The sequence below is a fragment of the Eublepharis macularius genome, chromosome 3 (genome assembly GCF_028583425.1).
Source record: "Eublepharis macularius isolate TG4126 chromosome 3, MPM_Emac_v1.0, whole genome shotgun sequence".
NCBI classification, from domain to species: Eukaryota; Metazoa; Chordata; class Lepidosauria; order Squamata; family Eublepharidae; genus Eublepharis; species Eublepharis macularius.
In genome coordinates, this window is record NC_072792.1 from 91,598,968 (window position 1) to 91,626,929 (window position 27,962).

The 27,962-nt window shown below is 42.1% G+C and overlaps 1 protein-coding gene across 1 annotated transcript; it reads right to left on the bottom strand.

The window, feature by feature from the left end:
• Positions 1 to 1,395: 1,395 nt before the first annotated feature.
• On the bottom strand, positions 1,396 to 27,950 carry LOC129326240 (interferon-induced GTP-binding protein Mx1-like). The gene is made up of 13 exons (XM_054974404.1): positions 27,927 to 27,950; positions 27,303 to 27,495; positions 26,148 to 26,285; positions 25,172 to 25,326; positions 23,468 to 23,606; positions 22,543 to 22,741; positions 21,435 to 21,513; positions 21,173 to 21,295; positions 19,905 to 20,046; positions 17,477 to 17,635; positions 16,864 to 16,940; positions 12,471 to 12,728; positions 1,396 to 4,964 (listed from the first exon to the last, which is right to left on the bottom strand). The coding sequence occupies exons 1-13, from the start codon at positions 27,948 to 27,950 to the stop codon at positions 4,734 to 4,736; spliced, it is 1,917 nt and encodes a 638-aa protein (XP_054830379.1). The 3' UTR covers positions 1,396 to 4,733.
• Between the last annotated feature and the right edge of the window lie 12 nt (positions 27,951 to 27,962).

Here is a 27,962-nt window from a genome sequence, read left to right on the forward strand (position 1 = left end):
CCCAGGTAGGGCTGCCAATCCCCCACCCGGGGCAGGGGATCCCCTGTTCTTACCTCCTCCCTGTTAACCCCACTTACCTGGCCAGCGGGGGGGGGCATGCCTCCTGGGGTGCCCCCCGGTGGTGTGGTGCATCACAGCATGCCCCAGTGCCCCACAACGGGCCCGTTTTGGGCTGAATCGGGCCCATGGGGGGGGCGATTCAGTCCTGGCAAGCGTGGGAGCACATGCCGGTCCACCCTTTGACCTGCATGATGTCATTTCCCTGAAGTGACATCATCACTCATGCGGGGAGTGCGCACGCACATGTGGAGGGACATTGGACTCCATGGAGGGCAAGTGCAGGGTCCCCAAGAGGAACCTGGCAACCCAGGCCATGTGCATTTGTTGACATTCCCCCTAGCTCCTGTCTCCAGCTGTAGCTTATTAGGTGTCAGGAAGTGATATATAGCAGAAATGGCTGCCACAGGCCGCCATTTCCCCCTCTGTTTTAGCCCCTGAAGCTAATCCTTAGGATTCCAGGGCATAAAGCATTCCTTCCTGAATGTACATTTAACGTTGCAAGGTTTCGGTACTGCTAGGAAGAAAACAGCAATGTTTGTACTCATTTTGTATACCAGGCCCTTTATGTCTGTTAGTTATACTTGAGTTTAAATCAGGCATACGTGTTGCAAACAAAATACATTTTAGACTTATGACAATCTTGGAAGAAAAAAAAAACCTAACACAAATATATTTGGGTGCATTCACTACCCTAATGCAAATTCTGATGTATTTCAGGTTAGTTGAATGTCTCACCTCTACAAAAAAAATCTAGGCTTTTTGTGTGGTAAAAATAGGTAGCAGCCACAAGAGAGGGCAACCCCAAGGATACCCAAATTACACTACCAGGTGTATGCTATCAACCACTATTATTAAAGTGCAAGTGCTCCGTCATACATAACACATGCTAGATGGATGAATTCAGTGCGATGGTGATATATTAAATTAGGGAAGAATACCACATGAATATTGGCCGGGACAAAGAAACATCAAAATGAGAATTATAGCTGGCAGGCTCGTTGCCAACTGACTGGAGTCTTCAGTTCACCTGAGCTTCACATTGTGCACGGAAGATGCCCGCTGATTTCCATTGCCGTCCCCTTCATATTCACCTATAGGAGTTATGACCTAAGGTTACAAAAATATTGTGGACTTTTGTTGGACTTATCTTGCTACTCAAAACTTACCTGGCAATCAACTCTGAGGACATATGTAGATTTGTATCGACATGTGTGATATGTATGATGGAGCACTTGCACTTTAATAATACAGTGTTGGTAGCTGCATAACTTTTCTAAGTGCAGACATGCCAGAAACAATGCTTTACACTAAGGTAATGTTTTGTTGCAATCTTTATTGAAATTTTGTTACACTGTTTAAAATAAAATGTACATTGTTTTGTTTCAGTTTGTGATGTAACCAACATATGTATTGTATATTTCATTGTAGAATTTATTTGTGGCTTTTGATGAAGCTGTGAGCCTTGCGAAACGGGACAATTTGGCCAGGCAAACCCGTTGCCAATCTCCCACCGGGAGCAGCCGGAGAGTGTGGGCTCTCCCCTGTCTTTTTGATTTGACCCTTGGCATTTGTGAATTAAGCTTTGGATTGCAGCAGCGGTCTTTTGGCGTGTCCTTAATGTGCCTTTGCCTTGGATGCCAGAAACAATGCCAATGATCCAGAGCACTTCATCAGATGCATAGGAGTGTACGTCTATCAGGACAATGACATATACAACAGAAAGTGATGGAGGTGGCAGATGTTACAAAGGGAGGCCAGTTTAAAATAAGACGAAATTTAAAGAGTAATCTATTCACTCCGCACGAGTGTGAGACAATCCAAATTGTTTTTAATTGGTTTTTAAAACATTTTAAACATTATACAAAATAGAAGTAAAAACATGACAACAGTAGTAGCAGGTTTACATATAAGCATCTGTAATATCTAAAAACAAGTTTATATGCCATATGTTCAATTGTTGCTAGATAGGCAAAATAAAAATTAGCGCAGGATGGAATGAGAAACAGATACAATAGGAATTTGCAGAGATACAACTGAAATAATTATAATATTTTATATACCGCCCTTCAGGATGACTTAACACCCACTCAGAGCAGTTTACAAAGTGTGTTATTATTATCCCCACAACAAAACACCCTGTGAGGTGGGTGGGGCTGAGAGAGCTCCAGAGAGCTGTGACTAGCCCAAGGTCACTCAGTTCGCTTCAAGAGGAGTGGGGAATCAAACCCAGGTCTCCAGATTAGAGTCCCGTGCTCTTAACCACTACACCAAACTGGCTCTGAACATCTGAAAGAGGTGGGATATACAAGGTATGATTTATTTCATTTATTAAAAAAAAATTATTTCACCTTTATGCAGAAGTTGATGGCAAACATTAAAAATTTAAAACATTTTAAAAAGTATAAAAAGTCAATTAAAACACACAGCACAAAAAACAACTGATACTGACCAAGAGTTCCAATGGCCCTGTAGAGTACAAAGAAGGTACATAGTCTTTAATTAGTTCATGAATTCTAATCCAGTAATTTTGAGTTGGACAACCACAAAAAAGTCCTCTAGAACAGCCATGTTTTTACTAGCTTTCCTAAAAGTGAAACTGGTGGAATCCGCTACATTTGCTCTAGGACTAGGGTTGCCAGGTCCCTTGAGTCCCCCAGCGGGGGGCTGGGAACCTGGCACTCACCCTCCGTGCTCTTCAGCGTGTCTTCTCGCACTGCGTGCTCCCTGTATGTGTGATGACCACTTCCGGGAAGTGATGTCATCACACGGGTCAAAGGGCGGCCTGGCGTGTACTCCTGCGCTCACCAAAGGGCTGAATTGCCCCCTGCGGGCCCAATTCGGCCTGGGGGTATGCCAAACTGCCAGGGGCCCATGCCCCCTGCTGGCCAGGTAAGTGGGGTCGGGGGAGGAGGTGGGAACAGGGGATCCCCCGCCCCGGGATGGGGGTTGGCAACCCTATCTAGGACGCATGTTCCAAAGTAAAGGGAAACCAATTTCTGACCAGAGCCAGGTAGATGTATGATATTAAAATCAAGAGTGTGCTGGGCTGTTCTCTGTGTACACAAATAAATCTAGTTCTCAACATCTGTGGATACTTGAATTCAGATATTGGAACCCTGAAGACATACAAACCTGAAAAAAGCCCCATGTCTGCAGAAAAATCTGATACTTTAAAAAGTATATTGTGGGGGTTACCCCCCACCCCATATAACAGAAGCAGCAACTGTACCTTTAAGAAATGGATGCCCACTGAGTAGGGTTGCCTACCTTTGGGTGGGGCCTGGAGATCTCCCAGAATTGCAACTGATCTCCAGGCCAGAGACATCCGTTCTCCTGAAGATAATGGCTGCTTTGGAAAGTGGAATCTGTAGTATTACACCACACTAAAGCCCTTCCCTTCCCAAGTTCTCCTGCACAAATCTTCAAGAATTTCCTAACCCAGAGTTGGCAACCCCACCTTTGAGAACTCAGTGAATGGGGCGGGGGGCATTTTAGGAAGCACAATGATATTGGCAGCCTTCACACCTAGGTTTTTCTCAGCATTGGTGGGTGGATGGGGAAGGCCCTTTCCAGAACTATTTTGCCTCCCAATCCATCTCTGCTCCCCTTTCTCCTATCCTGGAGGATTCATTGGGTCTAGGACCAGAAGCTACCATGCAATTTGCACAGGTAGTGGCTATGACTTGATGCTGCACAACTAACTTTGAGCCCAGCAGCAACCTCCATACAAATAGCATGTCTTTGCTGGGTCCAGCAGAGAACATCACACCATTCAACTGAGTGACTTGCTATCACATGACTTTTGCAACTTGGCCAGACTTCTCCCAAGGAAAGGGAAGGAGGGAAAGCGGAGAGTCAGTGCAGTGGTTAGAGTGTTGGACTAAGATCTGGGAGATCCAGATTCAAATTCCCCACTCAGCTATGGAAGCAAAAACGAGGACTATGGGGGGGAAATATAACTTCATATACTGATATCTGTCTGGAAATTACTAACCGTGAAAGGAATCTTGGAGTAATGAAAACATGTACTTGGTGTGTGTCAGCAGTGAAAGCAAATTTCGTGCTCATAAAAATCAGGAGAGATTAAAAATATAAACCTATGGTATAGCTGCACATGGAGTTCTGTGGACTGTTCTTGTCACATCATCACAGTAAGGGTATCATACAACTCAGGGGACTCTTCAATTTAGAAAAAGACAACTAAGGGGGACATGGTACATGTATATAGCATTATATATGGTGTAAAGAAAACGTCCTTTTGTTGTTTCTTGAAAGGAAACAAGGTTAGGGAATGTGGTGAAACAACAAAATAATGAGGGAGCAAGGGCAAAGATATGCTTGGCTTGCACTCAGACCCTTCTTCCTCTTCCCCTCATTGTAGCCAACAAGAAGCAGGCTGTGTCAGTAGTGGCAGTGCAAGGATAGTATCTGGATTCTGCTTGGAGTTGGGAAAGGGTCAAGAAGCAGACTTACTGGGATTTATGAACAAACTGTGGTCTGTTAATATATGTCTGGTTGACCAAGCAGAATATCCTGATGGCTAAAGACCCCAAACACAGCTACAGCAACTGATATAAGATAAATGTTTGGGACAATGGAGATATAACCTGTCTCTAGTGGCCTAGTTAACATAAGAGTTTCAAAGTTAGCATGCTCTAATGCAAAACTTCTTTTTAACCAGGAAATTTTGCTAGGTGGTACCGTGCTTGAGTCAGCCGATCAATTCGCTCATGTAGGAACTGTCTCTGTTCAGCAGCATCTTTGCGCTCTTGGAGCAAACAGCTGAATTCTTCCTTCATCTGCAATAGCTTCAACATTTCATTTTGTAGATTATCTCCATTTTTCTTCAGGATATAGAACAGGATAATCAGAGGAATCTGACAAGAGAGACGTTTCCCCGCACTCTAAAATGAAAAGGTCATAAAATGCTGTTAACAACATCTTAATTACGTGGTCAGTGGGAGCAGTGGTTGGCAGTGGCAAACAGGGACATCAGGGATACAGACCTACTCCTCATATACCTGCTAAAGACAGAGTGTGATTATGAATAATTGCATCTCTGCCTTCACTCCCTCATCAATGTTGCTGGGGGAGGAATGTGTGATTGGAAGCTGCTCTTTGATGACAGGAAAAATCCTCAGCAATGTGAGTGCAAACCATTACCATACTAGGGATAAAAACTTGTGTGTGGTGGGGACAGGGGTTTGAAGGGATAAAAGTAGCATTTCATCTTCATAGGGTCAAGTACAAGGTCTCTAACATTTCTGTAATAAAGAACTCACTACCTCAGGCTCACCTTTACTCATGAGATTGTCACAGACAATCTTCACGTAAAGAGCCTCTCTCCTCTCTGTGCCCAACCTCACTCCTGCATTCCTTGTAAAAGTGTATTTGTTACTAACAATCAGGGCTATTTCACAAGTTTCATCTCACTGATTCAGAGTGTCACCTTAAAAATAATTCATTTCACATGGCTTGCTCAGGGGTTCTTGCTGGAGATTATGGCCTATATCAGTACATTGGTGAAGGTCTGTGGGTGGCTGTTCCAGCTGTTATGTAAATATTGCAACATGTAATTTTCTGTGTAAACTGCTGGGGTGAGAGGCTTGTATCAGGGGAAAAGGAATAAAGAGGTTATTCTCGCCCCCCCCCCCACCACCACACCATAGTTCCAGTATGAATAATCCCTACCACAGTCTACTTTTAAGCCTGAAAAAAATGAATCCATGGCATTGAAGCCGAAGTCTTTCTGTCACCCATACAAGAACATGGGTCATTCTCATTGATTTTCCATTCCCATTGCACCTTTTCCCCACATCACTTCACACCACATGCTCATGCTGTGAGTAGGGTTGCCGGATCTCTTTAAACTCCAGGTGGGAGGGGGAGACTCAGCACTTACTTCATGCATTCTTTGTGTTCCTTTCTGTGCATGCATGCTCCCAGCACTTGCATGATAATGTCACTTCCAGGAAGTAACATCATCACACTGGACACAGGCGTGTTCCTGCGCTTTGCATGGGGCTCATTCTAGCCTGTTTGGGGCCAAAATTGGCCTCAGTAACGCGCAGAAGCACACCTGTGGCTGGTGCAACAACATCACTTCAGGAAGTGATATCATTGCGCCACCCCCCCCCACAGGAGTGTGCATGCCACTCATGTTCCTAGGGTGTCTGCTGGTGGCAGGACACCTCTGGGGGATTTGCCACTTTCTGCTGATCACTGGTGGATCGGCAGGCATAGTGGCAAACCCTTGGGAGTTTGCCCGCCAATGACAGGCACCTGGGAACCCTAGCTGTGAGTTCCCTGAGTATCAGGATTTTTTTTTGAGGGGAGGGGGAAGATACGGTTTTCAAGTATGACATTCCATCTCTAAATATAAAGATCATATAATTTCATCCAAGAGTGCCTTTTTTTTGTTTTCAGTCCTATACAACCTGAGATTTCTGGAACTAAGATCTCTGCTGAGATTTTTATGTGTTTCTTTAACAACAACAACAACATTTGATTTATATACCGCCCTTCAGGACAACTTAATGCCCACTCAGAGCAGTTTACAAAGTATGTCGTTATTATCCCCACAACAAAACACCCTGTGAGGTGGGTGGGGCTGAGAGAGCTCCAGAGAACTGTGACTAGCCCAAGATCACCCAGCTGGCTTCAAGTGGAGGAGTGGGGAATCAAACCTGGCTCTCCAGATTAGAGTCCTGCGCTCTTCACCCTACACCAAACACATTTTAGTTTAGGCCTTAGACAATTAATTGGTAGCAGCTGCTACTTAATGTCTTAATTATTGAAGTTATTAATTTATGTGTTTATCTTTTTAATTGTGTATGTTTATATTTTGTAAGTTGTCTTGGCCATAGCAGAAAGGTGGGATATAAATAAATAATAGAGCAACAGTACTTAGATACAGTAAACAGTCATGCTTTTCCACCAAAAGCAAGAAAATGTATTTAGAATTGCAACTAAGTATCCCTAAATAAGCAACAGGTTTGCAAGTAATATGTGGATACACAGAAAATAAAGCAATCAAGCTGTCATGGAGATAGTTAGGAATGTGTTGTTGGTCTTAACAGTTGTTGGTCTTAACTAAAATGAGCACAGGCAATGCTTCTGCAGGTTAAAAGAAGGGCTGGCTGGATCGCTCAGTTTAACATGTCTGAAGACCCAGATTAGAATAGCCTTGAAGAGAAGTAAGGAACAAAGCAGTAATATAATATGGGCTTTAGTAGATTAGAAACAGTCTAACTAATATCAATAGATACAATATGTGTCTCGGCCCAAGAGCAAGATGTTTCTGAGAATGGTGAGAGTATTCAACTAAATAAAAAGTGTAGTTCAAAGATGGGCTGTATTGGCTGAGAGAATCCCTGCTTGGGATGCTCTGAATTTCCTGCATTGTGCAGGGGGTTGGACTAGATGACCCTAGAGATCCCTTCCAACCCTATCATCCTATGAAATATAATTATATGTACAAGAATCTTGTAATCTTTACTAGGGGCGTGCACCTCCCCCCCAAATCCGAGTTATCTGGATCCGAGCTCTGAACAGGGAGAGACAGGATCCTTGAAATCCTGGTTAGAGAATCCTAGATTTAACTGGACATGGGGGGAAACGTCCAGGAAGCTGGTGGGCATTTTTAAAGTGAACTCCTTCAAATTTACAGGGTACTCCCCAAATTTCAGGAGGATTGGACCTGGGATCCAATTCTCTGGGACCCTGAACAAGCTGCCCCCAGCCACTCTCCATTGTTTCCTATGGAGGAAACATTTTCAGTTCTTTTCAACTCCATGGCTAGCCTCCCTCCTCCCTGCTTGGGATTCTCTGGTTCAACATTACTCCCTTGCAATCTTACTGCCAGAGAATCCCAATGTCAAATTAGAGAATCTCAATGTCAAACCAGAGAATCCCATTGAGAATCTCTTTTACTAAAGCAAGCCATGGAGTTTGAAAGACAGCTGGCAGTGGTGGCTTGAAGGAGTTCTTTTGGTGCTCGAGTGGGAGAAGGGGCAGAATGGGATGGGAATCCACTCTGCCTGTTACCTCCTCCTCCTCCAGCCAGCCATCCTTGTGCCACTCTCCTGCAGTGGCATGGAGCTTGGCTTGGCTCTGTATCACTGCTCCTCTCTCTTGCTGTGGCTGCCAGCTGGCTCCTCCCCTTCCCCACCAGCTTTGCACTGCTTTCCTGCAGTGGCACAGAGCTTGGCTTGGCTCCATGCCACTGCCCCTCTAACTCTCTGGGTTTGCTGGCTGCTTGCACCTTCCTGCTGCAGCCAGATAATCCGTCTTAGCTAAGTTTGGCTCTTGGATTGAATTTGGGGGTTTGACCTGGGGAACTATCAAAGCAGAATTATGCCAGATCATCATAAAGCCAGCTTTTTTGCCAGTTCCCAGAACAGAATTACACAACCCTAATCTTTACTTTTAATATTCTTTGTTATGATAAAAAGTAGTGAAAATGAACTAACACAACTTTTATGTATTTTAAGAAAATATTTGTCTATAAATAATGTTGTATGGTGTTTGAAGTTATAAGGTAATTAGTTATCGAAGGATGTACATGTGACAGACTGCAATTTTTAAAAGCCTGGAAGTGCTGTACAAACAACTGAAGGACTGTTAAGGGTTAATCCCTCACAGACAAGCAGCTTTGAGTGACAGGCTACTCCTATGAACCTGATTGGGCAGCATGAGCTGAAAAGAGGAGGGTTTTTTTTCAGCCCCAGCTGAGAGGAATTGAGTGTGAAGGAATTGGGAGATGGAGTCCTAACTGAGAGCAGTTTAACACCAACAAGAGAACTGGGGAAAAGCTGGCAAGCAAGTTTGGGAGGTAGATGCAGACTCCTATTTGGGCCAAAGAAAGGGGATAGATCTTCTAAGGAGAGGAGACTTTCCCCACTCAGTTAAACAGGAAGGTAGCTCTGGAGAGTAGAGAGATCCCTGGTCAAGTGTGGTTGGAAACTGCCTTTTGGTGACCTTAAGATTTAGTCAAAAACTGAAGGAAAGCTCTGGTGTTTGAAGAGGAGGCATTTGGGATCCTAGAAAGTGGGTACCAGCCTTTTTAAATCCCAAAGAGAAAGAGAATACTAAGAAAATGCACTAAAGTGTTTGGGAAATACCTGGGAACAAAAGCCTCTAAACTTAAGAATTGAAGTATCTGTAAAGAGCATAAGAACTTTCTTTTCATACCCTTGTTCTTAGACTAAGGACTTGAACAATCAAACTGAAAAACTTAAGTAAAGCTCTTATCTAAAAACACCTCCCTTTGACACTTCTCTGCAACCTCTAGAAATCAAGCATCAAAATATGAATGTTTAGGATCAGAATCCTCTAAGAGGAATTGAACCTTTTGCTCTAAAGTCACTAGAGGAAGCATAGTCCATTTATCAAGGCACGGCATAATCCATTTTAGCCTAAAATGAAACACATAAGAACACTGCATGAGAATATGTACAAAAGAGTTGACTGACTGGAGAGGACGGGGGCAAAAACAATCTAAAAAGGGGATCCTTAACAGACAGGCCAACAAGACCACTGAAAAGGGGCAGTTGAATCGTGAACAAATAAAAGTTCTTCATAATTTTGGATTAACTAAAAAGTCTAAATAAGAAGAGAATTTACCCTTCAACAAGGAGGCCCAAGGTAATCCGAGAATCAAAATGGGTATAGCTCTTATCCCTGGCATAAATCAATTTGGTCACATTTTTTGCATTGATTTACAAAGGAAAAAGAAAGATCCTCTATTTTAAGATTTATAAGCGAGAGCTTGTGTTCAAAAAGCTGTAGCCAGGGAGCCTTATAAGAGCCCTTGAAGCACATAAGAACTGAAGTCTGTACATGTGCTGATTTTACCTCAGAGATTTCTATGCTGAATTGCTTCAGAAATTTTCAACTCCTGATTTCATCTGACCTTCCCCTTTAAAAATAAATAAAATAGTCATTTTTGAATTTTAAAAACACCTCTGGTGCCATTATTGCTGTATAAGGACACAGAAGAGGGGAGGAGGAGGAGGGAACGTCATAGACCCTTATTAAGAAGGGCAGCTAGCTATTGCTGGAAATGATTTTGATAACCTATAAATATGGGAGTCTGAACTGATTATCAGCTTCTACTTAGATGGTGCTTCTTGCTTGTGACTTGCTTATCACTAGGTAAGATTGAGAATTGCCACCCCTCCCCTCTGGCCATCTATCCTGGACTGATGCAGGACCACCACGAACTCTTGGGCGGCAGCGGCGGGGGGGGGGGTTAGTTCTTTCAGGACAACCATCTCGCCCTCTTTCATCCAGGTCTCGGTCACAGATACCAGGTCCACTGCAAAGAAATCATGCAGCGTGTTGGTTTTATTATTTATGGACCTGGCATTGCACAACATCAGTGCCAGAGGGAGGCTCTTCATCGTCCTAACCCCACAACCAGCATGTCTCGGGATGGGACACAGATTGGAAGGGCTCCCAGCCATACCATATCTCCACAACCTCCCCCTACAAGACCATGTCCCACTGCCGTACCTCCCCCATTCCCAGAGTACTGGGATCCCCAGCTCCATACCAGTCTCATCTGTGTCCACCATCCTCTACAATTCCCATACCATGGTACAACTCACAGCAGTCCCAATTCAAATTCATTAGGGAAAAAAAATCACATAATAGAAAGGCACCTGTTGTGTATTGGGATGAGTTAGGCTAAACAAGGCCTCTAAGGTAATTACTGTATTGAATGTTATGCACTGTTAGCTTCAGGTTACGTCAAGGTTCCTAACACACTTCATTCTCATTGGTTACATTCCCTGCACTTAATCCTCATTGGGTACATTCACATGCACATTCATTGGGTACTTCTGAAGGCAGCAGCCAATAGGTCCTCTCAAATAAAGACCAATCAGTGGCCTGCCTATCTTATACATTGTATATATTTAATGCAAATGATGGTATTGTAAAGTACACATTCTTATTGGTTGCAAGCTATTCTTGGGGTGGGGTTTCTCTGTATATATTAAGGGCTTCTGTTCAGAGTGTGTCTAGTGAGTCGTGTCTGCTGTCATCTGTTCTGGCTTGCAATACAGAATCTTGTTTTGGCTGAAATCACTCTAGGCCAGTGATGGCGAACCTTTTTGAGCCCGAGTGCCCAAACTGCAACACAAAAACAACTTATTTATTTCAAAGTGCCAGCACTGCAATTAAACCTGAATACTGAGATTTAAGTTTAGAAAAAACAACTCATACAGTTGTCCGAACTAATTAACATCTCACTGTTTCTCTCTCACTCACTCATAAGCCACGAACGAAAATAAAGCAAGTTAAATGAAAGCTGTTTGCCTTTCTTTACACTAGCAGTGTCTTGCAAGCACTTTCTCTCTCACTCAGCTCAGGAGTCATGATGCAAGTAAAGCAAGTTAAATGAAAGCTGCTTCCCTTTCTTTACACCAGCAGTGTCTTGCAAGCACTTTCTCACTCACTTAGGAGTCACAAATGGAAGTAAAGCAAGTTAAATGAAAGCTGCTGGCCCTCCTTTAGAAAGCCAGGCCCAGCAGCCCGGCTGCTGCCTCTGCTTCCTGCTGCTAAAGAGACTGGCAGCAGAGAGGCAGCACTGAGGAAAAGGAATCACGTGGGCAGGGCCAAAACCCATGTGATCGCTTTTCAATGCTAGGGGAACTCCATTGCAGCACATTCCCCCTCCAAATGAGCCCTGGACTTAGTGATCTGGCAACATGGCTCCTGTGCCCACAGAGAGGGCTCCGTGTGGCAGCTGTGGCACGCGTGCCATAGGTTTGCCGTCGCTGCTCTAGGTGGCAATCATTCTGAGCTCCAGGCTCAGTACACAATAGCACCATTGCCCTCAGTCTAAAAAAAAACCCAACTTGTAGATTTTAAAACAGTCCCCTCAACCCTGCTCTCACCTACCTGGTCAACCCAGGTTACAACAATAAACACAATGTCCTTTGTGCCACAACTTTCTGCCACTGCCCTCCCTCTTTTCCCATTAAAAGACACTCCTAGGATGACTGTTTAGAATTGTATTCAACTAAATCAGACACCTATTTCAAATACATTAATTTAGAAATTAATACAAATCAGATTTCTGTTATACAAACACAAAGCACTTGCTATCATGGTGGGTGCATATGCTAACAGATGTAGGAGCACACATATACATCTAGGGTATAAGCATATGCTTTGTAAGCATGTGTATGAAAAAGGTCCCAGGTTCAGTCCCTGATAGGTCTAATTAAAATATTTTTTGGTAGCAGGTTTGTGGGGGGGGGGGGGACTTTCTTTGCAGTGACTAGGAAAACCAAATCATCGCAGACAGTACAGAGCTTGTTGGATACAGTAACTACATAAGTTCAAAAACCATCATGATACAACAGAGACCAGATCTTTGGTAGGGAATAGAAATTACTTACATTGAAATATGCCTCCAAATGATAGGCCATTTCTTTGACTGAAGCGTGCTTTTCACTAGGAAGACTTCCAAAATGGAAGCCTGCAGGACTGATCTTTAAGGTGTTTGTTCCTTCTGCAGCTGCTTGTTCCTGTACTGAATTTAAGTCCTGACAGTAGACTTTGTCTTGGCAGAATAAAATCTGTTCCATTGCAAACTGGGTTCGCACTATACATTCAGCTTCCTCTGACTGTTTCTCTTTAATAGCTTCAATTCTATCCTGTGACGAACAACAACAACAAAACAAGCCAGAGAGCAATATTGTGTTTGGTTATTATATACAAATCCACTCATTCTGCAAACTGCCACCAATATAAACACATTTGTAGCTAACTCACATTGATTATTTCCATGCTTTTCTTTTTAAAAAATTAAATTTATTATTGTTTATAATTATATTCACACGAAGAATAATTGCACACATACTCAAACAAAAGAAAAAGTCAAAACTAGAAACAGAACGATCTACAACAAATCATAAATGGCAAACGAGTAAATCTTTTCACTTATTTTCTTATTTCAGAACATAATAATCCAGTGATTATTAAATGTATCTGTTTTTTGAAAATTGCTACTGCACAGTCTCTGATAATGTTAATCTGTCAATAGAGCAATACACCACATTTTATTAAACCATTCATTTACAGAGGGAGGTGCTGCATTTTTCCATGCTTGTCTTTGAAAGGAAACAATTGCAATCAATTCTTTATCAAGGGGACCATGAGCTAAACATGTTTATGCAACTCAGCTCATTTGAACAGCCCTAAAGAAACTGGCTGTTTTGGGGGTGTACTCTATGGCATTACACCATGTTGAGATCCCTTCCCTCCCTAAACCCCACTCTCCCCAGGCTCCATCCTCAAATATCCAGGTATTTTCCAAACATGAGTTGGCAACAGTAACAAAAATCTAAAAAGCCGTTTTTAATTTTTAACAAACCATTACAGTGGTGGAGGAAAGGGCTACTGTTTTGAAGGAGCACTCTGTTTTTCCTTGAGTGGGTAACCGTGCCACACTGAGTGGGTGGAGAGGACTATCCAGCCACTCCTACACCTTCCTGCTGGACAGGCAACTCGAGCAGCTGTTTGGTGGAAATGATGCTGACTATGGTTCTTCTATGTGTTGCCTTAATGCCCACACCTGTGTAGGTCTCTTCCATCTGCTGATGGCCAGGAATGTTGTTGACATGCTAAGCAACTGCCGAGTCCCTGCTTCTGTCTCTCAAAATTGCCAGTAAGTGTGAATAGGCAGGGTAACTGGTTGCAACTAGAGATGGGCACAAATCGGAATATGAACCAAAAAAACCTATGAACTGGCCCAGTTCGTGGTTCACAAACCAGTGGTTCATGGAAGCTCATTTCCATGAACTTCCATGAACTAGTATACTGGTTCGTTTGGTTCGTTTTAAACACCAATGTCCCTTTCTGTGCTGCTGCAAAGCGGCACAGAAAAGGGCATTTAAACTCATGGATCAGCTGCTTGTCAGGGAGTTCCTGGCTGGCCAGCCAATCCCCACCTGCTCTTTAAATGGCCATTTCCCTGCCACTCTGAGTGGCGAGGAAATGGCCATTTAAACTGCAGGTGGGGCTTAGCTAGCTGGCTGGGAACTCCTGGCCAGGCAGCTAAGCCCTGACAAGCAGCAAACCAACAGTGGAAACCACACCGGAGGGTCGAAATAAATAATTACAGCAATGAAGTAAATATTTGTTCTTATATTCTGTAAAATATACAGTGCTCAGTGAACCTCAATATAAATACTAAACAATCTAATCCAAAATGCAGAACAATAATTTACATTCCATCCAGTGAATAAAACATGTATTAGTAATTTTCACAAAACCAATTCTTACACAGCTATAGTAACAGCAGCTCAAAAATCAAATATTTTAACAGCTCAAACCCCCATCTGTGATGTACAAACATTTCATCAATGGGGTATAGGTCCTAAGAGAATGCAGAATGATTTTTGCTGATGCACACAAGGCTATTCATAAAATCCTGCTGTATGTTTCAGGTGGCTGAGAAGATATCAAAGCCCGTAACTGGTGTGGACCCTCCAGTGTGGTTTCCACTGTTGGTTTGCTGTTTCAACGGAGATTGGCTTGTTTACTGTGTAGAACCCCCGACAAGCAGCTGATCTGCAGGTTTAAATGCCCATTTCCCTGCTGCTGGGAGTGGCCATTTAAACAGCCCCACTGTTTAAATGATCAGCTTCTTGTTGGGGATCTCCCCGACAAGCAGCTGATCCGGGGTTTAAATGCCCCTTACCCTGCAGCTGCTAAGCAGCAGGAAAGGGACATTTAAACCCCACGAACTGGTTCATGAACTTGCCCCAGTTCATGGAAGTTCATGGTTCCTGGTTCATGAAAACACCACGAACCATGAACTTCATGGTTCAGTTTTTTCATGGTTCATGCCCACCTCTAGTTGCAACCCCAGCTAATGGGGTTTAAGCCAGGTGGGTGGAAGCAGCAGGTGAGCAGATGCAGCAGGAGAAGCCACCACAGCCCTCCCTCCACCACCCCTGGATGATCCAGGCAGATGGATGAAGCAGTACTACAGGCAGGCCAGTGGGCAGGCTGGCCAGCAAGTAGATGGCCCAGTGAGTGAACCAGGTGGTGGGTGGGTCCCCTGCTTGTTATATCTAATTTTGAACAGGGCCTCTGGTTATGAATCATAAAAAAGCACACATAGGGCCATGCACTCTTTGAGGTCATGGTTCTACAAACCTGGGGGAATTACCACATCTGCAACCCCTGACCCAAACTTTAATAAACATTGGGAAGTTTGGGTAGGAAATCCCTCTAAATTAGAAGGGTCAGTTTGCACTTGGATAGGCATTGCAAGTAAAAAAAAAAACAGATCCTGCAACAAAAATTGGCCAAGACTGGCTGAGCAAAGGAAGTGAAGCTTGGAGCACTTTTTTGTGTGATGCTTATAAGCCACATAGAAAACAACTGAGGATGGATGGTCTGCATGAGTCTCCAAGTGTTGTTCCCCTCCCTGCAGATGCACAGGGATGAACTTGAAGTAGGGCTGCCAACACCAGGACAGGAAATTCTTGGTGATCTGGGCATGTTTCCTCAGGAGGGTGGGGTTTGGGGAGGGCAGAGACCTCAGCAGGGTATAATGCCACCCTCCAAAGCAACCATTTTCTTCAGTTGTAATTCCAGGAGATCAACAGACTCCACCTGGAGATTAGCAACTTTAGCACAAAGCAGAAGACACTTTTCTGAAAGCCCCCCCCCCATCAGCTGGGAAGCAGTGTTGGGGGGATTAAGTCCTTTTTTTCTAAGACTGACTCTGTCCCCAAGCTGCAGCTGTTGGGAACAGTATAAAAGAGAAGATTTAAGCCTCTCCCCCACTGTTGTGGGCCCTGTGATTTTGGCATCCAGCCTTTAAGGGGGGAAACCTCCTGTATGTTTTCTACTTGCAACTTTTTCCTCACCCCCACCCAGATGACTGCAATAGATTCCAAGGAAGAGCCTGTCCACCATGATTTCTGCTAAATGCTTTTTGCTTCCCCACTCATCTTTCTGACCCACATTTTTTTTACTTACTCCATTTACAAATCCCCTTTCCCCCTTTCTCCCAAATCTAAAGTGCTAGGTTGGCTCTCTTTGAATAATCAGAATACTTTGTTTCTGAATGAGATTGGGGAGGGAGATAGAGCTTCAAATCTTTAAAAATATGTGAATCTCTGGCTATCCCTTTAACAGCAGCTTGTTCTGTAGCAAATACTAGACAATGCTATTTATGCCATATCTACAAATTAAACTTATTTTAAAATGACAGAACATTTTTCTCCTGACTGGTTGGCAACCAGAGATGCAGGAGTAATAGACTCAGAAAGTGAAATCCACATCTCAAGCAGGAAAAGAATGGAACAGAAACAATTACATAGACACCAGGTTCTAAATTCAAAGAAGCGTCACCCACAAGGAACCACAGTAAACAGATAAATAGCACAGGAAAACCACAACCTGCTGAAAAGTAAACAAAAACAAAACACACCAGATCAACAAAATAAACATACATCCACAATCTCAAAAAGTAGTAGCAGAACATTCAGTCAGCCTTTTCATTGGACTTTCCAGCTAAGCCTTGGTGACAGTGGACAGCAGCACACGGTGCCTTCAGTACTTGTTGATAAATGCCGATGACAGCTTTGGCTGAAATATTTGCTGATGACTGCAAAGGATGTGTTCAGAAAACCTGGAGAAATATGAAGGGGTGGGCGAGCAACCTGTAGATGTGCTAGCTGGAAAGTTCAGGTCAGGAAAGACAACTTTCCTCTAGACACAGAAAGCCCTGCTGCAGGTGAGTGTGATCTACAGCATATTATGGGTACTCACCTTAGCAGCTCTGTAAAGATGCTGAAAATCTGCAAAATTATCTTTAGCAACCTTTGTAAAATTTTGCCGCACCATTTCTGAGGGGAAAAGTAATATATAATAATCAGAATTAGAGGGGGAAAATAAAGCCTTGCACAAGTACTCATTTATTAGCTCTCCCGTCTGTTTTCAACCCAATATTCCAAGTGCCACTACTTCTGATTGTCCTATCCTGCCTGAAAACTAAGATCTGTATCACACTTGCGTGAGAGAGGCGATGTTCTAAGATGGCATACTTTGTGGCCTCTGGAATTTCTTCTGTGTTGCTCTACAGGCTTTGGACTGAGCACTTGGTGTTTACCAGGCCTTTGATTAGTTTGTGTATCCTATGCTGCTGACTTTTAAGGGTTTTAGAGTGCTGATTTTACTATAAACTATTAACTGTGTAATGATTCAAGATCTTAATGAATTATGTTTTTATTAGATGCTGACACAAAAGTCTACAGCTGAGAGGCAAATTAGAAATAAATCAATTTAAATATTCACTTATAAACCATAACGACTATAGTTTTCAAACCAAGCTCAAAGAAAGCATTTCTTGTGTTAACCGGAAGCCTATTAATAAATGACTCACCTGTCACTGTTTTCAGCATTTCAATTGCTGGTACTTCTAGTTCTACAATCTGCTGTTTTACTAGAGTTTCAAATGTTTTGTAACTGATAAAACCAGGAAGCTCTCGGCCACGATACTGATGTTCAAATCTCCATACCTCATGATGGATGACTTTTTGAACTGTGGAATGAAAACAAAATGACTCTATTATTTATATATCATCAATAAAGACAGCACTTTGCAGAACACAAGAATATAAGTCCCTGCCTTGAAATCAAATGTTATTATTGTTATTATTGAAGGACTGTCAATCTAAAATTTGAAACAGGAGGAGGGAGAGGCAGAGATAAACAGGAGATGTATTTAATCCATTCATAAAAATTTATAGATTATCACAACTGCAGGGGTTGTGACAAATGTCTCAGGAAAAGGATGAATTTGAAGGAAGCAAGAGATGGCATCACACAAGTGTACATGTAATCATTTCATATCCTATAAATACAGTGTAGCATTATTAAGTAATAGTAATTAGTAAGTCCCTGAATGGTGGTGGTAGAAAATGTCATCAAGTCATAGCTGACTTATAGTGACCCCTGCTGGAGTTTTCAAGGCAAGAGACTAACAGAGGTGGTTTGCCATTGCCTGCCTCTGCCACCCTGGTCTTTGTTGGAGGTCTCTCACCCAATTACTAACCAAGGCCAACCCTGCTTAGCTTCTGAGATCTGATGAGATCAGGCTTGTCTGGGCTATCCAGGTCAGGGCAAGTCCCTGAATACTGAGTAATATATTCAGTGGATTCTTTTGAAGCTTCCCTCTGTCATTTCATAAGAGCACTAATCATTAAGGCTATGCAGCTGAAAAAAGTGATAAAGTGTATTGTGCTACGTCAAACTGCTGACCAGCGATCCCATTTTTCAATGCTCCTCTGGCTTTAAAAAAAGTTTGGAAGCATAAGATTAGCATATCAAAGGCTTGATGTCCTCCTTTTTTACTTGCAGGGAAGTTAAAAAAAACATGGAGGTGCATTCATAAATGCCTCACCTGCTATCTGACATGGTACAGTCCATTGTATTGCTTTAGAATTCTACCACCTCATTTTGCTGGATAGTGTAACCAATTCTAACTGCAGGGATTTAACAACAACAACTTTCTTTATATACTGCTCTTCTAGAAAGATTAGTGCACCACTCAGAGCAGTGAACAAAGTCAGTATTATTATCCCCACAATACAGGTGGGGAGCTGAGCCTGAGAGGAGTGGCTTACCCAAGGCCATCTGCTGAGCTCATTGCAGTAGTGGGATTCAAACCAGCAGAGTTCTGATTTGAAGCCCAACCACTTAACTATTACACTACAGCACTGCTCTGTTTAAACAAAAGACAGTCAGGAGACGGGACTGGCCAAAAGTACTAGGTCAATGAAGAGCTGACACTTTCCTTTCCCTGTTATGGTTATTCTTGGAACATAATAAAATGTGCTGATAATGAAGTAATAATAACATTAGTTCATGTAGTGTGCTTCTTAGCAATTAGTATATATATCCTAAGGTAGACTGATCTCATATAAGGAAGGGGGAATTAAGAATATGAGGGACAATAGTGTGGATAAAAACACAGGGTGCATGATTCCTGCCCCCACACCCAGAAAAGAGTGTACTTTGATCCAGATTTTCCAGAGAACCCTCTAAATCCTCTTTCAGATTCTTTTCTGGCTTGGCCTTCTACTTGCTCCAGTAATTAAATGCTAATTGTCCTGCTTTAATTTTTGACTAATGGTCAGTTTGTATTATAACTGATATAGCTAGTAATCAAAGATTACATTTCAGAAGCCAGATCTTAGTTTATATTTCTGTATAGCTTCAGAAGTTCTTTAAAATTGTTATAGATTATTGTATACCTAATTCTGTAATGGGGGGATAGTGTGGATCAAAAAATTGGGACAATTGGGGGATTTTTTCAACAAACATGACAAAAGTTTGCAGAAAAATATAAAATATATACAAATGAAACAAACTTTGTTGGGAAGTTGGAGTGTCACTGAGCTCTAACAGGACTATGTTCTGAGATCTTGAGGGCCATTTGGGGCATTGCTGGCAATGATAATGATACTGACAAACCTTCCAAGTCTTGGTTTCTGTCCGTTAATGACCAGGAGCAAGGGTGGACCAAGAGGCCATACAGACCCTCTTTTGATGGAGAGAAAATTTGTCTGAGGCAGGTCTGGTGGCAAATACTGCATGACTTGGTCAGGCAACTTGCTAGCACTTTGCTACTTTGCCATGACTTCTGCAATTTGCCATGACTTGGCTGAGCTTTGCCATGACTTCTAGTTGATTTGTTACTATGCAACTTGAGCAGCTTAGCCGGGCCTAGAAGCTGCACAGATCACCCATGCGATGCCCTACTATGCCACTTGTACAGCTTCCCTACACACCAGCTGCTCCATACTTACTCTTTGTTTCACTCTCCTCAAGCTTTTCTTCCCATTTCTGAAATTCTTTACGAATTTTGGTGAAAAGTCTGCTATCATCTGGAGACAATTTTTCCTCTCCTTGAGTTGCATGTGTGATATCTTGGTTAAATAGTTTGATTTTCTACAAGGGCAAAGGATAAAAGCAAAACACAGTACAATGTAGCTGCTGATAGCAGAGCTCAATTCCATTTCAGAGCCAGTTTCACTTGGAGAATTAGTCCAAAGCATCATAACTATCAGGCAAAAGATCACTGACTTCTTCTAGCAGACATGCACTCAACCTACCCACCTAAGGGTCTGAATATTGAACAAAGAGTTACCAGTTTGTTTCTTTATATATCAAGAATTTATCTGAAACAAAAACTGGCAATGGAAAGCAATCAATGGAGACCCTGGAAGGGGAAAAGAACAATGTTGATTTTAGAGATATTCACAATATTCAAGAGAACTAAGATTAGTTCAATGTATCCAGCTATAATAATTGTGGATCCTTGAAAAGAATTCATGAACATATAAGGTGCTACCTTTATTTAAGTCTATTTTTGTAGGCAAAAGGTTGTGCAGAGTTTTGCATTCCACTGAGGTTTTCAATAGACAAAATGGAAAATTAGATCAACAGTCAGGTGCACAAAGAACAAGGAAAATCAAAGACTAAAATGCTGCAACACGTCTTTTATTTGTGACCAAGTACAGTGCTGCTATCTTGTTGCCTTCCATTTCACATTGATTAACAGTTCTGGACACTTCCAACTAGAGATGGGCACGAACCGAAAAATGAACCAAAGTTCGGTGCAAACCAGCACTTTGTCAGAGCCCATGTCTGACAAACCGCCATGAACTTTAAGCTGGTTCATTTGGTTCGTTTTTGGTTCAGCCTGGCGCCGATCAATCAGTTTCCTAGGCAATGGGTTTGGACTTTCTGCTGACCTGGAAGTGACCTTCTGCTGACCCGGACATGAACTTCTGCTGACCTGGAAGTGACATTTTCATGAACCAAATGAACTGGTTTGCGAACCAGGTCAGGTTCGTGAAAGGCAACAAACCATGAACTTCATGGTTCATTTTTTCCCCTGGTTCCCATCTCTACTTCCAACATTAGCAGGCCAATGTCCCAATAACAGATGTATAGTGCAATCCTAAGCAGAATTACACCCTTCTAAGCCCATTGAAGTCAGTGGGCTTAGAAGGGTTTATCTCTGTTTAGGATTGTCCAAATAATCTATGAATATCTACATGCCAGTACTTACATCTATTAAAAAGCTGAGCTTCTCGCTGTCGGTTTTTGGCACGCCTTTTCCATATTTTAGCAAATCTTGATTTGCTTTTTGGAGCTGTGTGTTTATTTGCTCTTCTAAAGTGGGCAAAGATTTCTGAGAGAAAGAAAAAAAAATCTGGTCTTAGAGTTAAAATAGAACTTTTGATTGAGTGGAATCATTTTGTTTTGTTTTTTTGTTAGGAAGGCCAAACACTGATGACAAAGTACTGATACATAGTTATTTGCTAACTTACATTAATGTGTTCCACAAGTTCACTTGTAAGTTTCTCAGCTAGTAAGGGAATTGTGGCTCTTTTTTCATCCAGAAGGATTCTGTAGGAAAATAAGAAAAATGTTCAAGCAGCCTGATTAGATTGCCAACACAGTCAGTAAATCCGTGTGCTCGTTTCCGTTGCACTTGCAGACTGGTCTCCCCTGAAATGGAAGAGGCGACCCAAATCAGCGTGCTCTAAATCTGCACTAATGCACATGCAGGATTAGATGAGGATGTTTTATTCTATTTTCTGCAAGAAAAATATCTTTTACTTAAATATGAACCATTACGATATTTAATTTCAATTGTTTTGGCCTTTCTTTTGTGACCTTAAAGCAACCCCATAGGTGACCAAAGAGTTCTCTTGCTTGCCATGGGTACACAAGGGTACACAGTGAGTGCACATACAGGTGAATATAACACTGCACACATCCTGTCCAGGAACTGGAGGCTTATACTTCCCATATTCTGAACTAGGCTGCTCCCTTTCCTTTGAATAAGCATGACATGTTTGGACCTTGCATCTGGGGTTGCCAACCTCCAGGTAGGGCCTGAATATCTCCTGGAATTACAACTGATATCCAGACTACAAGGAACAGTTCTCCTAGTGAAAATGGCTGCCTTGGAGGATGAACTGTATGGCATTATACCCCAAACTCCACGGGATTCACCCCCAAATCTCTAGGAATTTCCCAACCCAGAGTTAGCAACCTTATTTGCATCTCTTGAGCAAATGAAGGAGGAATGCACAGACCTCCCATTCTCTGGCCTGGCCCTCTGAATCTGTGGCTCCTAAACACATCCTGGGGGACAAGGAGGAGAGAAAAGGCTCTGCTTTGCTCTAAGAGTATCTTCTGCACGCAAGCAGCATACTCAGGATTTTCAACTTTAGGAATTCAGTTTATCGTAAATAGGACTCGTAATATCAAGCACGTTTGAAAACATGCTTATTTAGAGGTTGAATCAGCAGTGTACGATTACAGACATTCAGTCAAAATGATAAGAAAAATTCAGGCATGGAAGTAATTGCCACTCATTTAAGTTGACAGTAGGTGGAAAACAAATAAGATACTCTATTCAGAAAGCACCTAAAGTATTCATGATCCTCAAAGAATGCTTTCTCTTTCTGGATTGCAGAGGCCAGATTCAAGTTGACCTGGATATCTTGCTGTCCACGGCATTTCACAATCATATATCCCTTTTTCAGGGGGATGGTCAAGTTTCTTACTATATCCACAACAGCTTCCTCAGTTCCTTTGTCCACTAGGTCAGGCTTTGTTAGGATCCCTGTTACAAAATTTAAGGATATTACAAAAAGAAGATCATAAAAAGGAACTGCACACATGCGCTAATAGAAGTACGTATTTGTCTAAATCAAAAAATGCCTGTTTACATATGCAAACCTGGACTCACAATTGTTATACAGGCCAATGGTGGTTTTGCTTTCCCATAGCCCAGCTAGACCAATAGTGCTGCTCAACCAGGTGATTGTTGGCATCATGGACAGGGTATTGAGCCTGGTAGTGTATGAAATTGGTCATTGGTGTTGAGTTGCAATGGGACTCCTTAAAAATCCAGAGTCAATTCAATGCCTCAAGAGAGTGGCATTGAGTTGACTCTATATTCAATGGGCAGAGCTGGAGTCCAAGAGAACAGAGCTAAAGAGAAGATTATAAATACTTTTAGCTTTATTTTGACTTAGCTACCGGGGAAAGGGATTTTCCATGAACAGAAGGTCCTAGTACCAGAGGAATGTGCTGCACAGTGCAGGACCATATGTAACAGACACAGCACAAGCAGAAGTAAGGCTTAGGATCTGAACGTGTAACTTCAAATAAAGGAACAAATAAAAGGATTGAAAAGCCTTCTGGTATTATGTGTATATATCTAACACATATGCATTTTCTTAACCACATATGATAATAGTAATCATATTCTGAGTTCTAACAAATAAGTTACATGTTAATCAATGCAAGATAATCAAAGACAGGGATTCTTCTTTTTCCTCCTTACCAAGGGTTCTTTCTCCATAAGGGTCCACTTCCTGAGCCATTTTCAGTGCTTCTGTTGTGGCAATATCCACATTACTTGGAACCACCACTAAGTTTATTGTCTCATCCTTAGCAATGAATTTTTTAATTAGCCGTTTGATCTGCAATAAAAGAAAAATCTGCTGTACATTTCACTATTCAGCAAGCGAACAACTAAAATGGGCTGATGGGGCTGACCAGCTGATGGGGCAAGGCTAGTGTTGCACCAGTTAAGTGCCCTTCTGCCCTTACCCAGATTCTTCAGAGCAGAAGGGGAGACAGGCAAGGGCTTGCTTCAAGGATTTTTATTAAATATTGCAATATTGGGTACATGGCTTCAAAAAAAGAGCTCTGAGCGTACCAGAGAACATAAAGCTTACAAGCAGTTTTAAAGACATTTTTCTAGTACAAAAGGAACTACCTGCTGAGCAACTGATAACTGGTCATCTACATACATCTGATCTCTATGGTTCTTTTAATTGGCTACTGCTCAGTTCTCTAACTAGTCTCGCGACAGTGCATCTATCAGTGTAACTTCCCATCTTTCCTTATTTGGTCACTATACCGTTTGCTGACTCTGAATTTCACACTTTTTGCTGACTTTCAAAATCTAGAATCGAAAGTTATGAATATAGGGAGTGAATGTGTTCCTCTTATATCTTTTTCTCAGGAGAAAACAGTCTTTGGAATGTCTCCTTATCTATGCATTGTCGAAGGCTTTCACGGCCGGAGAATGATGGTTGTTGTAGATTTTCCAGCTATACAGCCCGGAAAATCCACAACAACCATCTCCTTATCTATGTTCCCTAGGCAACTGAGAAAGAGTTCGGCCTTCAGTTTGTCGTCTCTCTAAAGCAGCTTTCAGCAAAAATGGAACACTGAGAGAAAAAGGGGGGGGTAAGAATAAAGCACTCTGCACTATTAATTCATTCTAAGAATATATGGGTATAAAAGTATAAAATTTTATAAAACCCTTATAAGAAAAGGAATATTAAAATCTTAACTCTACACTAGGAACAGAAACACCAGCTGGGAAAGTTCTTCTTGCAAGCTACAAACATGCTTTGCAAGCAAATAGTTGACTGTCCTTCATAAAGATAGTTTAAGGTGGGTACCAATGTTGGTATGAAGTAGAAGAGCAAGACTGAGGTCCAGTAGTACCTTTCTAATTAGACTTCCAGAGTATAAGCTTTGCAGAGTCAAAACTCCCTTGAATGCAAATTTGTCATACGTGAATAGGGTGGAACTGAGGAGTAGACCATGGCAATGAAACAACAAAATAGCAAGGCAATGGAACTTTGGAACCAGAACACAACATAATATTGTTTCCTCTTTTACTGTGCACAAACAACTCTAGGAAGTAGGATTGCCAACCTCCAGGTGATGGCTGGTGATCTCCCAGAATTATAATTGATTTCCAGGTGACAGATCAGTTCCCCTGGAGAAAATGGCTCTTTGGAAGGTAGACTGTAAGACATTTTACCCAGTTGAGGTCCCTCTCCTCCCCAACCCCAACTTTCTCCAGGCTCCTTCCCCAAGATCTCCAGGAATTTCCCAACCTGGACCTGGCAACCCTACTAGGAAGAGTTTTCCATGTCTTGCCAGAAAACTCTCCAGTCAGCATAACTTATTCACAAAATTCCATTACTACTTTAGATCATCTTCCCAAACCTAATCCATCCTTTACCTGTTCTCCAATATCTTGGGGCTGATTACCCACAGCCACCCTCGCAATTCCTGGTAAATCAATCAGTGTCAGATCTGGAACTTCTGGAGAACTAATTTCTAGGGTAATCAGTTCTTGGCTGATGCCCACCCCTTCCCCAGCCATATGGATTTGAGCTAGGAAACAGAAAAATGCGTAACAGAAAATATATAGTTCAACCTGAACATTTAATAAAGAGATTTTGTAATACAGGTAATAAATAACAACAACAACGGCACTTATATACTGCTCTTCTAGACAGATTAGTGCCCCACTTAGAGCGGTGAACAAGTTAGTGCTATTATTATCCCCACAATACAGCTAGCTAGGAAGCTAGGGCTGAGAGGAGTGGCTTATCCAAGGCCACCTACTGAGCTCATGGCAGTAGTGGGATTCAAACCAGTAGAATGCTGATTCGCAGAGGTGCTAAGCTGTGGTGGTTGCCAATCAAGTCATGATGATGCAATTTCTTTTCAAAATCAAGATGTTTTAAGAATGGAAGCTTGATGTAGATAAATTCAGCACACCATGCTTGAACACTTAATAGTGGTGTGAGGTCCCCCCCCCCCTTGGCACATTATTAAGCTAGCCTCTCCATCTGTTGTTAAAACCTGATAACCTCTATAAAAATACCCTTCAAAAATATTGGAAGATGCCAGCATTGGTGACACATAGCATCACCAGCATGTTCTTGATGGCTTGAGTGCAGGCGTGAACACTCTGCAGGATATTCAGCCAACTGGCCCTCGCATGATCCCAAGCTTCTGTGTCATGCTGGGAATCATATCATTTCTGGCATGATGAGGAAGCAATTTGGAGCAGGTTTCAACCCATTCCCGCATCTTTCTCCGCACTAACCAGGTGAGCAGTGGCAAGAGGCAGAAGCTGGGAGTGAGGGATCCCCCTCCCCCACTGGAGGAATAGGATCCCTATTCTGAATGGAATCAACCATATTTACCTTTTCTTATTTCTTTTTCCACCTCTGAAGGTTTGTTGAGTTCCTCATTTATATTCCGGTAGCTTATTTTCCCTTTCCATTCATGGCCATAGCGTGTTTTTTTCAGTTTAAGTGCAAGAGGACATCTGGTGACAATACCTATAAGGATTGTAAAATGGTCAGCTGTATTAAAATCACTTTGAGTTAGAGTTACCACTTTGTTTCAAATTGGGTAGTCTTCTTTCTTGCTTAACTTGTGTGCTAGCCTTTATTGTTTGGACAATTATTTATTTTAATTAATTGTACATTTGATTGTCTTATGAGTGTTATTCCCTTTGGTTTTGTGGTGTGTTGTTAAATTATTGTAAGCTACATTGAAAATCTTGCAATATTAGCAGGTGGGGAAAAATAATTTAAATCAGAGGTGCCCAAGGTAGTGGCCATGAATGCCACGGTGCCTGTTGACACCTTTCCTGGAGCTCACCAAGTGTTTTTAGAAAGTGGGCAGGGCCAAGTGGGGTTTTGCTCTGCAGGGATTCTAATTGGCCATTGGAAATCTGATTGGCTGTGCAGATTTTTAAAAACATTGCTTTGGCAGCAGCTGCCATCACAGCACAAAGGTCTTCACTGCATGACTGAAGGTAAGCTGTGGATGTGCAAGAAAATATTTTAAAACAATGTGCTCATTTAAAAAGGCATCCTGTTCAACAGATCTTCTACTTGAAATGTTGAAGAGTTACTATTAGAGTTATGCATGACCTCACTCCTTGACATTTTGTGGTTGGCTCTGCCTCCTGTAGCAGCCATTTTGTGGTAAGCTCTACTTCCTCTGGCATCCATTTTGTGTTTGTGCCTGTCACCCTGTGTCAGAATTTCAATTTCAAAGGTGCCTGCAGGCTCAAAAATATTGATTACCCTTAGTTTAAATAAATTAATCTGGACTGTGGGAAGAAGGATGCTATTTAGTCTGTCCAAATAGGATTCTTCTTATATTTTTATATTCTTGATCAGGTTATTTGTGCAAAATAATAAAATAATTCAAGCAAAATTACCAAAATGAACAAAGCAAGTCTGAACAAGCATAGGTGAAATATTTGGCTAGATATCCCCCATACCACTATGGTCCAATGAAATACCATAAAATCCAAACGGAAAACAGAGGGAAAAAAATCTCACCACTGCCCCTTGGAAGAGCGACTCCGGACAACGCTTCAAGAACTGAGCTTTTCCCAGAACTCTGATCTCCAATCACAGCAATTGCGGGCAACGCCAGGTCCTTTTCCACTCCAAGAGCTCTCAGGGAATCAATGAGGTCAATACAAGGACGGATTTTCTCTTCATATTGGCTGTATAAAGTGTTTTCTATTTTCTGTTAAAAAATAGTTATACTCAGTTTTAGCTTCCCTCTCTTTTGGAATTGACAGTTTTCCATATACTAAATAATAGTATTAATTCACACAGTTGAAAATATATTTTACTAGTATAAACTACAGTCATTTATCCACATTATGGAGAAATAATAAAAAATGGTTGAAGGCCCAACCAATGACAACTGTGGAATAAGGAACTTCATGTTTCAGAACTCAGTCTTTTAGCCACTACATTATATAGTGACCACAAATCTTCTGAATCTCTTTACCAGCCTGGTGTCAGACTCATGACAGCCTGCTACCCCCGTTTCAAAGAATTCCTTATCTGATGATCAATCTTGGCTAACTGGCAGCCTACAGGCAACATCAAGCCCATCTCTCCCTCTATGCAGAAGGTAGATTGCACTCCCAAAGCCTGTGACTTCTGTACTGAAATTCGCTTGGGGACAGACATCGGCAGTCTCTT

What these genes read in the sequence shown, in the direction of transcription:
- LOC129326240 (XM_054974404.1), bottom strand. Translation starts at nt 27,950, where the DNA reads ATGTCTGTCCCCAAGCGAATTTCA. An exon ending in CTGTCCCCAAGCGAATTTCA is followed by an intron (nt 27,496 to 27,926) that starts GTACAGAAGTCA and finishes ATTTTTTAACAG; the next exon opens with AAAATAGAAAACACTTTATA. An exon ending in TGAGGAGAGTGAAACAAAGA is followed by an intron (nt 17,636 to 19,904) that starts GTAAGTATGGAG and finishes TTCATTCCACAG; the next exon opens with TTCAAAAAGTCATCCATCAT.